This window comes from Elephantulus edwardii, unplaced genomic scaffold, assembly GCF_000299155.1.
Source record: "Elephantulus edwardii isolate Elephantulus edwardi_28Jun2011 unplaced genomic scaffold, EleEdw1.0 scaffold00051, whole genome shotgun sequence".
Classification (NCBI taxonomy): Eukaryota; Metazoa; Chordata; class Mammalia; order Macroscelidea; family Macroscelididae; genus Elephantulus; species Elephantulus edwardii.
The window spans coordinates 10,543,157-10,557,212 of record NW_006399801.1 but is presented as its reverse complement, the minus strand read 5'-3'; the positions used below and the strand labels follow the sequence as shown (position 1 = coordinate 10,557,212).

The window sequence follows — 14,056 nt, the reverse complement described above, 5'->3', positions numbered from 1 at the left end:
AAAATCTATTCCAAAGGCCATGACTATCTAAGTCTCAACTTTGATAAATGACCATTCCTTAAGACTGTGCATAGACCAAGTGTGCAGGCACTGAAGTCAGACTGGGGTTGAGCATGGCTCCGCTTCTTCCCATCTCTGTGACTTCGGACAAATCCCCTGGACATTATGTGTCCTAGTCAACCATCTGTAAAATGGGAACAATTGCCCCTGCATAAGTAACAGTAATTGCCCCATATAGATAACAAGGACTATGTGAGTCCTACTTGTAGCAGGCAACAATTCATGACAAATGTGATTGTCGTTGTTGGCTATTACTGAGTCCATCACGATGCATATGGACCCTAGGAACAGCACACCGAAGCCTTGCCCTGCCTGTGGCATCCTCACACTCAGCCATGCTCGAGCCTGTTGTTGCCATGTGAGATGACCTCATTGAGAGTCTTCCCCTCTTTCACTAACCCTCAACTTTTCTCAGCATGATGCATTTTTTCAAGGACTGGTCTCTCTTGACAACATGCCCAAAGTGACGAGACAGTTTCACCATCCTTGATTCTAAGTAGCACCACTTTGGTTACACTTCCCTCAAGATAGCTTTTGTTGTTGTTGTTCTTTTGGCAGTCTATGGTATCTTCATTACTCATCATCCAGACCACAATTCAAAGGCATCAGTTCTTCTTTGCTCTTCCTTACTGTTGTCCAACTTTCACATGCACATGAAACTACATAATGGTGTTTGTGAAATAAAATTCAAACAATACCTTTCATCCTTTCAGTGTCCTCTCATTGTTTGCATCAGCCAGGCAAAGCAACACAGAGGCACTATTATAAATGCAAAAACCTAACTCACTACTGTCAAAGCAGTTCCAATTCGTGGTGACGTTAGACTTACTTTATAGGGTTCCTAAGGCTGTAAATCTTTATGGAAGCAGACTAACATTGTTCTCCCATGATCAGTTAGTAGGTATCACCCCTGGCTTTTTGGTTAGCAGATGACTGCTTTAACCACCATGTCACTAGAGCTTCTTCATCTCATAAACTCATTGCCACTGACTTGAAACTGACTCACAGCTGCCCTTTCAGTAGGTTTCCATGGCCATACATTTCATGTGGGAGATTGCCTGTTTCCTGTGAAGCCACTAGTGGATAGAAACCCCAGAGAGGTGTGGTTTTAGGTTGTTAAGTGCACAGCTCCCTACAGCTCCCACCACCTTTGCCCTAGAAAACCAAATGAAGATGGAGTTAAAAGAGCTGGCTAATTTACGAAAGTTTTATAGTGTGTGGGTTCATTTGTGTCTACTTTCAGCAGACTGGAGTTTTGGACACCATTTCGCTCCTCTAAACCACGGGGAATATGCTGACCACTCTGCTTTTACGGTTCTTGCTCAGAGCATTAGAGGACTTGTGCGGGGGTGAGGGCCAATATAGTGTGATGTACAAACATATAGGAGATGTGTCAAAATCATCATACTTTATTTTCTCTGTACATGAATGAATGGGAAGCAGAGATAGGAGACTGGTTCTTAAAACTTTTCTAGAGCAGTGGTGCTTCATCAAAGTTACTTCGTCCCTTGAAACAAAATTTAGAGAACATTTAGCAATACTTAGATACATTGGAGGTTGGGCATCTAGCAGCTAGAAGCTAATGATATTGCTAAATATTCTACATATGCACAGGATAGACTACAGAATGATCCAACACCAAATGACAGAGCTGGGGGTGAGAAACATGGTTATTGTTGTTGCTATGTGCCATCAAGTTGCCTGCAACTTGCAAACCCTCATAGTAACACTGTATACAACAGCTCTGAACTATCCTATCCTGAGCCAGTTTCATTGTGTCTAATATACCTACCCCCATTTTCCCAGTTACTGTGTCAGTCCATCTCATCCAGGATTTTCCTTTTCACCCTTCCAAGCATGTCTTTTTCCAATGACTGATCCCTCCAGGCAATATGCCGAAAATATGTAAGACGAAACGTCAAAATCCTTGCCTCCGAGGAGAAACTTGGTTTCACCCTCTCTAGGACAGACCAGTTTGTTTTCTTGGCAGTCTATGGCATGTTCAAGGTTCTTCTCCAGTACCACAGCTCAAAGACAATGGTGATGAAGGAGAAATACAGTGGTAGAGTTAAAACATAAGAAAACAAAACCCTAAACCTGCTTTGAACTGATCCGAACTCATGATGATCCCCTGTGTTACAGAATAGAGCTGCTCCCTGGGGTTTTCTTGACTGTCACCAAGTCTTTGTTTAAGAAGCTATTGATTTAAACAGCCAACTCTTAGATCAGCAGTTAAGGCAATACCATTTGTGCCACCTGGAGACCATGGGCTATAGAGTTAAGGAGGGACAGCTTTGAGTCTGTCCCAGGTCTTCACACACAATGTTAGAGCTGAGGTCAGAATCAACTCCAGGGCAATAGGTTTGATTTGGAGAGAGTGTGTAAGTTATCTACTTACATATAACTGACGATGCATTATATAAGGCAATGACTCAGTTATATGTCTCTTAGTTTGTAGTTGAAGCAGTTCTGCCCTCTCGTTTCATCTCTGGATGTCAGGGTGAGCAGAAGACTCAGTACCAAAGCCCATTCAGTACCACTCAGCTTGAGGTTTCAGCCTCAATCTAAGACTCTTGTTGATGTACACCGTACCTCATCCCTGTGCCTGTCATCCGGTGTCAGGAGCACAAGAGTCCCACCTGCAGGTGACCAAATGCGGTCACAGAAACAGCACAAATGGCACTCACGTATAAGAATTTGTTCATAATATTATACAACCTTGCTTACTGAAAATGAAGGCTACTTGAAGCACTTACATATACAATTCAAAGATAACAATCTTCAGCAGAATTACACTTGAACATAAAGAACGCAAAAATCTTTACTACTGAACCAATAAACAACATTGTGAAGAAATTCAGTTTTGTATGATTTCATTATTCTTGGATCAGTAACCAATGCCAATGGTAATAGTGGTCAAGTAACCAAATAATGTATTACATTGGTAAAATATTTCCAAGAGATCTTTTAAAGCATGGAAAAGCAAAGACGGCACTTTGATGACTAAGAAATGCCTGACTCGACTCATAGTATTTTCAATTACCTCACATTCATGTGCAAGAAGACTGAAGGAAGGTTGGCACATTTTAATTGTGATGTGGGTGAAAGATATTAATTTACCATGGACTCCAAGAATGAACAAATTTAACTCAGAAGAAGTACAACTGGAATGCTCCTTAGAAGCTAGGTGATAAGACTTTGTCTTGCTTACTTTGGCCCTGCCATCAGGAGAGACTAGATGTTGGGAAAAGATACAGTGGTGGGAAAATAGGGTAGTGAGAAGGCAGCTGTGCCAGAGCAGACCCAACAACACATAACAAAAATAACAACAAACAATTATTATAAATCTAGTAGACATATACACAAAAAGAGAAGCAAGAAGATGGGAAGGGAAAGTACTAACTAGGTATCAGACAGAAGAAAATGACTGTGATGGGACACACAGCACACAATATGAAGAAGTAAACACATCGTGACCAAGAAAAAGCCGGCGAGAGGTATGAAACAATACAAGACAAATATCCTCCAGTGAGGAGGAAGCTGCCCACCTATCTCCAACAAAGCAGCTGATAGATTTGAACTGGAACTGTGTGCCCTGGGCTGGCAATCCAACTCCTTACCACCAGGCCACCAGAGTTTCCTTTTTATTATGGTCTCACATAATACTTGTTCTTGTGTATTTGACTTACTGCACTTTAGCATAATATCCTCTAGATTCATCCATGTTGAGAGATGGCTCATGCATATGTCGCTCTTCCTTTTAACACTTCATTGTTGTTGCTATGTGTTGTTGTTAAATGCCATCAAGTTGAGTACAATTCATACTGACCTGTGAATAGCAGATCTGAACTGAGTGCTATCCTATGCCATCCTCACAATCTCTGACATACTTGAACCCACCGTTGCATTCAATCTATCTAATTGAGGGTCTTCCTCTCTTTCCCTATCCTCTACCTTCCCAAGCATAAAGACCTCTCCAGTGGACTGCTACTCCTAGCAGTATGCCCAAAGTATGTGAGATGAAGCTTTGCCATCCTTGTCTCCAAGGAGCACTCTGGCTACACTTTTTCCAAGACATATCTGTTTGGTCTTTTGGCAGTCCATGGGATATTCAGTATTCTACTAGTCTGGTGAGTAGCATCTAAGGCCTTAAAAGCTTACTAGCTTCCATCTGAAAAGCAACTGTTGGCCTCTTCTCACCTGGCACATAGCAGACTGAGGTAAAATGAAAACTTAAGGTGATAAATTAGTCCCAAAGACTAATGGATCACAGGAACCTCATTTAACCTGAGACTGGAAAAACTAGCGGGTACCTAGCTACTCTCACCGGCCACTCTGATCAAAACCACAAAGAAACCCATGGTTTGAATGGACTGAAAAATGTACAACAAGATTCAAAACAAAACAAGGCAAAAATGTAAAAAAACATCCAAAAACCAAAACCAATCATCACATTTACTGTTAGGAAAGAGACTAGAGGAACCCCTGAATTAATTACCATGATAAAACTTCTAACTTGAAAGTCACTCTTGGAGGTCACTATCCTGCAAATAATAAACAGGATTGTCATATAAGTGATGTAAAGACTATGCTTCTCAGAACAACGAATGTGACACATGGAGGAATTACAACTAATGATGTGGACAATTTGGGTCTGAATTATTGACTGGGTAAACAAATATGCTATGTAAACTTTCACCTAAAGTGTAATAATGTATGGGGGGGGGAAGAACAGTGTGGCAGGCAGAGTTCTATATATTTCTAATTCAGTCATCTTGATAATCCAATGAGAAGCCATTGTCACATTGTACAGATGAGGGATGAGAAGCATAGAGAAGTTACGTCTGCTCACTTGGTGCCTGGGGACAGAGCTGGCATTTTGAGCACAAGCAGTCTAAGTCTGCAGGCTGTGACCCTGTTCCACAGGAGTCTAAATGGAGGAAGGGTGCTGTGTGAGAAAAAGAGAGAAGTCTCTTTCCTACTAGTGATGTAGCTGGGGTTAAGTTCTTAATCTACCTCTATGTACAATAGCTCTGAATTCTGCTTTATCCTGAGCCAGTCTCACTGATTCTGACACACCTAGCCCCATTGTCCCAGTTACTGTAACAATTCATCTCAATCCAGATTCTTCCTCTCCTGTGCCATGTGGCCAAAGTATGTGAGATGAAGCTTCAAAATCCTAGCCTCTAAGTAGGAACTTGGTTTCACCCTCTCCAAGACAGACCTATTTGTTTTCTTGGTGGTCCCTGATATGTTCAGGACTCTCCTCCAGCACCACAATTTGAAGGCATCAATAGTTCTTCTGTCATATATACACACACACACATACATATGGAGAGAGAGAGAGAGAGAGAGATATGGAGTTGAATTGCTAACCCAAAGGCATACAGTGCGAATCCACCAGCTAATCCACAGGAAAAAGATGATCCATCTCTTTTTGTGTGATTTACTGCCTTTGAAAACCTGCTGGAGGGTTAGTTATGAGTTGATTCCAATGTGACAGCATATAAAACAAAAATCATATATGTACATATAATCAAATGATAAATGGGGATTAATAACTTTATCTCCCGGTCTTAGTTTCTCAACATGACTATGATAGGAATATTCCAAGTGGGGGAGTTTTCATGAGGTAATGTCTGAATACAGTGGGTCCTAAACCCTTCAGAGTAATATATTACTAAAAAGAGCAGAACAGAGCAGAGATCCACACAGAAGGAATACAGATACCAAGAAAAGAGCCATCTACAAGGCAGAGAATGCCCAGGGACTACCAACAAGGAAAGAATCAACACAGCCAAGTCCCTTGTACTCTTAGCCTCCAAGAATGTGAGAAAATAAATATCCTATCAAATCTCCTGCAGATGATATGTGTGGTACAGCAGCACTAGGAAACTAGACAGCAGTGTTGGTCTCCCAGGGAAGATAGAAACAGGAAAGAGAGAAGTGAGGCTGGGGCTCAGAGACAAGTGAGGATCTTACTTAAAACAGCTTGCTCTAAATGAGCACAAAGAGGTGTTTTCTAAGTTACGACTCAGCTCACTGTCAAGGAGTCAACACTGCTATTGGGTTTCCCAGGCTGTAAATCTCATAGAAGGAGAGCTGCCATCTTTCTCTGGTGGATCTATGGGTGGATTCTAGCCATCAGAGGGACATGGCCTTTGGGCTAGCAGCACATCTCTCTAAGGATTCTACTCAAAACAGAACCTTCTGTTTACCACGGAGTTTTTATTTCCTTGCAATTGCACACTCAGTGTAAGAAAAGAAACTCCTTTGAGGTAGTTCAAGCATCACTTCTTTAAAAGAGTTTGATTATTTTATCTTATTATTATGTTTTTATGGCTGAGAATAATTAGCATGAGCATCTTATAATTGTTTCCCATTAAGATGTTCACACACAACAATTAGAGGGGTGGGCTCCTTGGATGTGCAGGGTGCTGGCTGTTGGCTGGCTTTGGTCAGGGGAAGTCATAAACTCTAGCACTCTTTGCCAGTGGAGCCCAAAAAGAAATGGAAGGAATGCTCTGTGACTCTCTTGTGACTGTTTGAAGAGTAATCAGATGAGAAATGCCTTTTTTTTAAAAAAAAACCCAAATAGAGTTAATTGGAAAAAACCCCCAAAACAAACTTCGAACCCAACTACTTGAAGAAAAAGATTCCTGATGATGTCAAAGGGCTAATGACTTGGAGTTCTGAAATGACAAATGTTTCTACACAAAGACCATGCTCAAAGGCCTTCAAATAAGTGGTGTCTCTCTGATTATGGAGCTAGAACTTAGCAGTGCTGGGGCCCTGTTTTCAGGAAGAATGCAGGTGGCTTCTTGCTGTCACAGCTACAGTCTCTTCTGGGGTGAGTTTTTATTTCAACCACAGGAATAGCTAGGCATCAGAAGTCAGGAAGGCACTCGGGCATCCCCACCCTCCTGAAAGATGGACTTGGTGGGCAGCTGTAATTATGAGGCCCAGACTGCTAGAGAGATATTTCAATGACTGATATTTCCAGAAAGAGACAGATTGTCAAGTCTTTCCTCTGAGGGACTTCTGTTTTGATTTGAACTCCCATCCTTCCAGGCAGTAGCTTAGCATGCTATTTGTTTTACCCCAGGGGCTCCAGGAGAAGCTTGGCTTATTGAACACAATTTAAGGAAGCTCTTAGCACTCAATCTTAGCCACGTATGTAGGTTAGTGTAGTTCAAGAGGCATGGCCCTGAGACTCAGCAACTCTAAGTTTTTTCTCATGGGACACCTGGACTGCCTCACCCTAGTGCACTCCCGGATTGGAAAGAAAATTTTACCAATGCTTTGTCCTGGCTGACATTACATCATCATCTGAGACCTGCTACAAATGCAGATTCCTGAGTCCTGGCAGTGCTACTGAATCAGAATGCTAGGCCTGAGGTCCAGCATCTGTATGTTAAATCAGCCCCTAGGTGGTACTGATGCAAACCAAGTTTGAACCTCAGTGGCTTAGAGGGATTTCCTCTCCCTTTGTGAGCTGCACTGGTCTCCCTAATATCTCCTTCAGGTTGCAGCTCTGACTTGGGAGGCTCTGAGTGTAAAACTGAGCACAGGAGAGAAGGTGCCCTGATGGGAGACATAAAGCATCTAATATACCAGACAACGTCAGGAAAGCCATCGGGGACAGTGAGCAGTGAAGGTCATGGGAGGCAGGCCCTTTCCTACTGTCAGCTGTTCTGCAGAACTCAGATCAATCCCTACGTCAAAATAAGGATCCTAACACCCAAACCCTCCTCCCGGCAGAGTGAGGGTGCTGCAGTGTTAACCTTCTCTCTGGCGTCCTCATTACTAGCACCTTTATCTGCTTGAAGTTACCGACCCTTGTATGCCTCACTCCGTTCAACTAAAACAGATTAACAATGATAGTATCTACCTCCAAGTTATAGATTTAATGAGGTAACACAAGAAACTGCTTGGTATAGTGCTGGCACATGGTGCTCAATAAATATCGGCTGTTATTATTATGAAGGAACCCTGATGGAGAAGTGGTTAAGTGCTCTGCTGCTGGCTGAAAAGTTGGTGTTTTCAAACCAACCAGCTACTCTGAGGGAGAAAGCAGTGGCAGTCTGCTTTCACACAGATCACAACCTTGGGAACTCTGGGAGGCAGTTCACTCTGTCCCACAGGGTCACTGAAAGCTAGAACCAACTCAATGGCAGCGAGTTGCGTTTACTATTAGCTACTCCCTGGGTAGATAAGAATTAAGGTGCTTAGCCCCTAACTGAAAGGGTGGCGGTTTGGTCTGCCCAGAAGTAACTTGGAAGAAAAGCCTGGCGATTTACTTCTAAAAGGGCATGTTGTTGTTGTTATGTGCCATCAAGTCGCTTGCGACTCATAGCGACCCTATGTACAACAGCCCTAAACTCCGCTCTGTCCTGTGCCAATCGCACTGTCTCTGACACTCCCATCCCGATTATCCCAGTCACTGAATCAATCCACCTCATAGAGGGCCTTCCTCTCCTGCGCCGTCCCTCCACCCTCCCAAGCATGATGCCCCTCTCTAAGGACCGGTCTCTCCTCACAACATGTCCAAAGTATGTTAGACAGAGCCTCAGAATCCTTGCCTCCAAGGAGCCACCCGGTTTAACCCTTTCCAGGACAAATCTGTTTGTTTTCCTAGCAGTCCATGGTATTCTCAATACTCTTCTCCAGCATCATAGCTCAAAGGCATCAATTCTCTTTCTATCCTCCTTGGTCATTGTCCAACTCTCTGGTGCATAACAAGTGATTGTGAAGACCATGGCCTGTATCAGATGCACCTTAGTCTCCAGAGAGACACCATTGCTCTTCAGTACTTTGGAGAGGCCCCTAACAGCAGACTTTCCCATGGCAATGCGCCTTTTAATTTCCTGGCTGCTGGTGCCAAGACTGTTGACTATGGAGCCAAGCAAACTAAAGCTGTGTACAATCTCAATCTCTTCACCATCCATCCTGATGCTGCCAATTGGTCCAGTGGTGAAAAACCTATGTCAGTCTGGTCTTCACAATTACTTGTTATGTATCATAGAGCTGGACAATGATTAAGGATGACAGAAGAAGAATAGATGCCTTCGAACTGTGGTTCTAGATAACAGCCTTAAACAATATCATGGACGGCCAAGAAATCAAATAGGTCTGCTTGGAGAGGGTGAAACCAAGTTTCTACTTGGAGGCTAGGATTCTGAAGCTCCATCTCACTTACTTTGGGTACGTGGCCAGGAGAGACCTTCACTGGAGAAGAACATCATGCTCAGAAGGGTGGACGGATAGTGCAGGGGAGGAAGACCTCAGATGAGATGGATTGACACAGTAACTGGGGCAATGCGGGTAGGTGTGTTGGCATTTGTGAGACTGATTCAGGATAGGGCAGGCTTCAGATCTGCTGTACACAGGATCACTATGGGTCACAGGTTACTCAACAGCACATACTAACACAACAATGGAATAAAATTCTATTCTGATACACACTTTAGTTGTTAGGTAACATCTAGTCAACTACAACTCATTATTCATACAACACTATGAACAATAGATCAGAACCTGCCCTATCCTGTGCCATTCTCTTGATATCTGCCATGTTCAAGCTCATTGCTGCTCTGTTGACATTGTACAGAGTGTGGTCTAGTCACACCTCTTTAGTAATTCAAATGTACCAGTGACATATGGAAGTAAAGATACACTATCTCCTCCCCAAAATATTAGTAGTAATTGCTCTTCTGATCTTAAAAATGGTGCACTCACTAAGAATTTTGTAAATAGACTAGTATAATTTAAAAAAAAATAGCGGTTTGAGTTGCTCTCCATTTCCCTCAATGCACAGAAGATTTTTTTTAAAACCTGATTTCACTATGTTAAGGGGGGGGGAATCTATTTTCAATAGGTTTCTCAGTGGGGGAAAAGGTGGTTAAAAAGACAAAGACAAACTCCTAAAGGATGTATCATGCATCCTCCAGACGTTTGCTTGGGTTTTATGCCTACGAGTGGCCTTAGATTTTCTGCTTTACATACATTCTAAGTGGGTCAATGTCAAGTTCAGATGTAACTGTTAGGGATGTGGATGGAGTTGCACAGATGCAGCCTGCAGATGGTATGTAACCAAGGGCTTGGTACTCTTAGTTCAAAGAGCAAACAGAAGTTGGTTAATAAACTTGTGGTTGCAGTGAGAAGTGTTCCTGGGAAAAATTTCCACCCAAATGAATGCATTTTTTTTTCGAGCCTGTATTGTTTTGTTTTCTTGAGACTGTACTAAAAAGTAAACTCTGGAGATGACACATGCTACAGGCAAGTGTCCTGCCCAGAAGAATGAGAGCCCTCTGATAGCATTTTACGTCTCCCTCAAAGAAAACCACTCAAGGTGGAATGCAATCCTGGAAAATATACTACGTTTTCAGTGCTTTCTGTTTCAGAGAGGGTGAGACCAAGTCTCTCCTTGGAGGCTACGATTTTGAAGCTCCGCCTCACTTACTATGGGCATGTGGGGAGGAGAGATTGGTTCTTGGACATCATGCTCGGCAGGCTTGACGGACAGCGCAGGAGAGGGAGACCCAAGATGAGATGGACTGACAGAGTAACTGAGGCAATGGGAGTTGGTGTATCAGAATTAGTGAGACTTGCTCAGGACAGGGGAGGGTTCAGAGCTGCTGTATATAGGGTCGCTATACATTGCAGGAACTCAATGGCACATAACAACAATAATATACTATGGCAGGTTTGGAAGCAGGGGTGCCATCCACTTCCTAAACAACATGCCTCTGGAAATTCTATGACTTTTGATGAATGTCGATAGTTGTAGAGGCGCTTCAGGCCTTTTGTTCATAGGGTCGCTATGAGTCGTGCTCAACATGAAGGCAATCAACAACAACAATAACAACAATTTATTTTTTTGTGCTTTATAAAAAAATGAACTTCTATAAAAGTGAACAAACTACTACAACATTTCCATCATCTTTCTTTACCCAAAACTAAACCCATTGCCATTGAGTTGAGCCAAACTCATACTAGCTCTCCAGTGGGCTCCTGAGGTTGCTAAACTTTTTGGAGGATGCTGTCCAAATTTCTCCCTGGGAGATGCTGGTGAATTTGAATCATTGACATATTACACAGAATCAGGATATAGAAGGGAGGGGGGAATCCAAAATCCTACACATTTTCTGGATAGTTTACGTTTTCAGCAATATATACTGAAGCTCTGTCTCATGTACTTTGGGTATGTTGTCAGGAGGAATCAGTCCTTGGAGAAGGATATCACACTTGGAAGGTCAGAAGGTCAGTGAAAGAGAGGAAGATCGTATGAAATAGATTGACACAGTGACTGGCAATGGGGTCAGGTGTGTCAGGGATGGTGAGGTTGGCTCAGAATAGGGCAAGGATCAGAGTGGTTGTTCACAGGGTCACTATGAGTCACAACTGATTCAACAGCACATAACAACAACAGCAGCATATCCCAAGAACAGTTATAACAGACAGAGGCTGACTCTGTGGCGCTGCTTCTAGGGTGTATTTGATTAATTGTTGATATCGCACAACTTCCTTTTCTAACAAAGATAAAAAAGATTCTTTGAGAGGGAGAGTTAAAAGGTTATAATCCAGGTTAATAGCAGAATTCAATGTGGACAGCTTCCAAAATGTGCTCACAGACACCTCAGTCTTGAGCTTCACAGCTCTAGGCCAGTGTTAGAAAGTTCTCAGTCCTGTGAATTATGAACCCTTCACCCCTAGTTGACCAGTGAACTTGGGCAAAGGCTCTTAGCTCCAGTTCCAATGCTGTAGCAGTCTCAGGGTCCCATCTCATGTCAGGTCTCTGGTTTGGCTATGACTACTGTTGCTATAGATGTAGCTGCAGCAAGAATTTCTGGGACCAAAGGATATGTTACATTCTCTTGTTGCTGCTGCTGCTTCACTGCTCTAAAGAGTCATGGTTTCTGGTGCATAATCCACAGGGACTTGCACTGCCAACCCAGCACCCACGCAATGCTGGCAGTTTGAATCCACCAGTGGCTCCATGGGAGAAAGCTGGACAGCCTCCTCCTGAGGGTCTTACAGCCTCGGCAACTGCTGGAGGGTCAGCTAGGAGTTGGTTGTAATTAGACATCAATGAATGAATGTGGAGTCATGGTCTTCCCCAGAGAAGTTCAAGAGTGCTGTCAATGAGGAACTTGTTGAACTGATAAAGGTTGGAGGGGAGATCCACCCAGGGGCACTTTAAAAGAAAATCCTGGCTACCTACTTCTGAAAAATCAGCTATTGAAAATCTGGTGGAGCAGGGTTCTGTACTAACATAGGGGTGGGGGTGTCTCCATGATTTAATATTAGTCTGATGGCAACACACACACACACACACACACACACACACACACACACATCATTATAGTGTTAGAGCTAAGTATATGATTCGTGATTCTAGTCTTCAACACTGAAAAGATATGTGACTTTGACTGTTATTAAGCAAATCACCTATCAAGTCTGCCCCTGCCTATTTTGCTCTTAGAAAAAGAAACAATAAATTCTCAACTGCCAGCATCTACCTGCAACTTCCAAGAAAGATGAAAGGAAGAGCTCAGAGTTTCTGTGTGTGCATTTTCAAAGTACTCCTGACACAAACAACATGAGACATAACGGCAACGCTCAGCCTGTTGCCAGGTGTGCAAAGACTGCTGGGCTCGCTCAGCATCCTGTCCAGCCACCTTTCCTTTGCTTTCCTCTACCTCACAGACAGGAATGTGACAACTCCATTTTCCTAGGCACCTGCAGCTGTGGCATAGTTCTGGCCCAGGAGTAGGTAAGTGGAAGGGAAAAGTTTCCATCCTTGAATAAAAAACCACCTTCCACAAGAAGAAGGGCAGGAGGCCTCCCACCCACTCCTGCCTCGACAGTGCGCAGCCATTCTCCATGGTTAAGCATCCTGAGTTGCATCCAATCCATCTTGCAGATTTGTCCTGAGCCTCCTCTCCCAGAGGAGATAGTCCAATGGCTCTCTGGTGAAGCCACTGTGGTCAAAGTTTCCTTTCCATGAAGCCAAACACAGTTTTCACTGCTAAAGGCAAGGAAAAGCTTTACTCTCATTCTATCATTAAGACACGATATATCACTTCAGTCATTGTTGAGATGCTCATTTCTTTTTTCTTTTTCTTGAATCTTTATGATTCAAAAGAAAAGAAAAGATGGTGAGTAGACGAGACAGAGGGAAAAGATAAACAGTGGGGAAGAAGATAGAAGAAGGGATAGAAACTGGTTGAGGTATAGGGGACATCAATTTTGAAAGATAATTTTTCATTTTTGTTGGAACGTATGTCTTCCACCAAAGCGGAAGGCTATGTGAATCAGACGAGGGGTCAAGCTGGGAGGTGACATGTGGTCAAACTGTTTTGTGTTCCCAGAACACCTTAAGTTTTCTGAAGAGCTTCCTGGCCATAGTCATGGTCTGGAAAAGATTTATAAGAAAATGTTCCCTTTCTGCCATTGAGGGGCAAAATGCTTATCATAATTTTTTTTTCTTTTAGGGGGAGATCAGAAGCCAAAAAAGACACATAAAATTTCAGAATTGTTTTACTCTGCTAAAAAAAGACTAAGGAAGCAGCTTGATGGACACAAGGAATCCCAGGAACAAGAGTTGCAGGAAAAAAATGCTTTGTAGATGTTAACATCGGTTCAGGCACCAAAGCCTTTTCTGGAGTTCTTTAAAGAATGGCAGTTAACTGAGGGAATCTAACTAGGATAATGTGGGGGAAATGTCTTGTATGCTTGAAATAGTACCATAACTACATCCTATAAGAAAATGAAGTGCATCTCTTAAAAATATGTTGCTAGGATGGGCAGGGAGTAAGGGTGTGAGGGTGTTAATCATAGGGTCACACAATGTGATGGGTGGAGAGGGTTGTTGTTGTTATGTGCCGTCAAGTCGCCTGTGACTCATAGCGACCCTATGTACAACAGCCCTAAACTCCGCTCTGTCCTGTGCCAATCGCACTGTCTCTGACACTCCCATCCCAATTATCCCAGT

General features: G+C 43.0%; 1 protein-coding gene across 1 annotated transcript in view; it reads right to left on the bottom strand.

Annotated features, from left to right (window-relative positions):
* The window catches only part of RUNX1 (runt-related transcription factor 1), a 370,084-nt gene that overhangs the window by 346,258 nt on the left and 9,770 nt on the right, over positions 1-14,056 (bottom strand). The window contains exon 2 of the mRNA XM_006886733.1: positions 10,062-10,068. Coding sequence (XP_006886795.1) covers positions 10,062-10,068 — 7 coding nt within the window. The remainder of the gene's footprint in view (positions 1-10,061; positions 10,069-14,056) is intronic.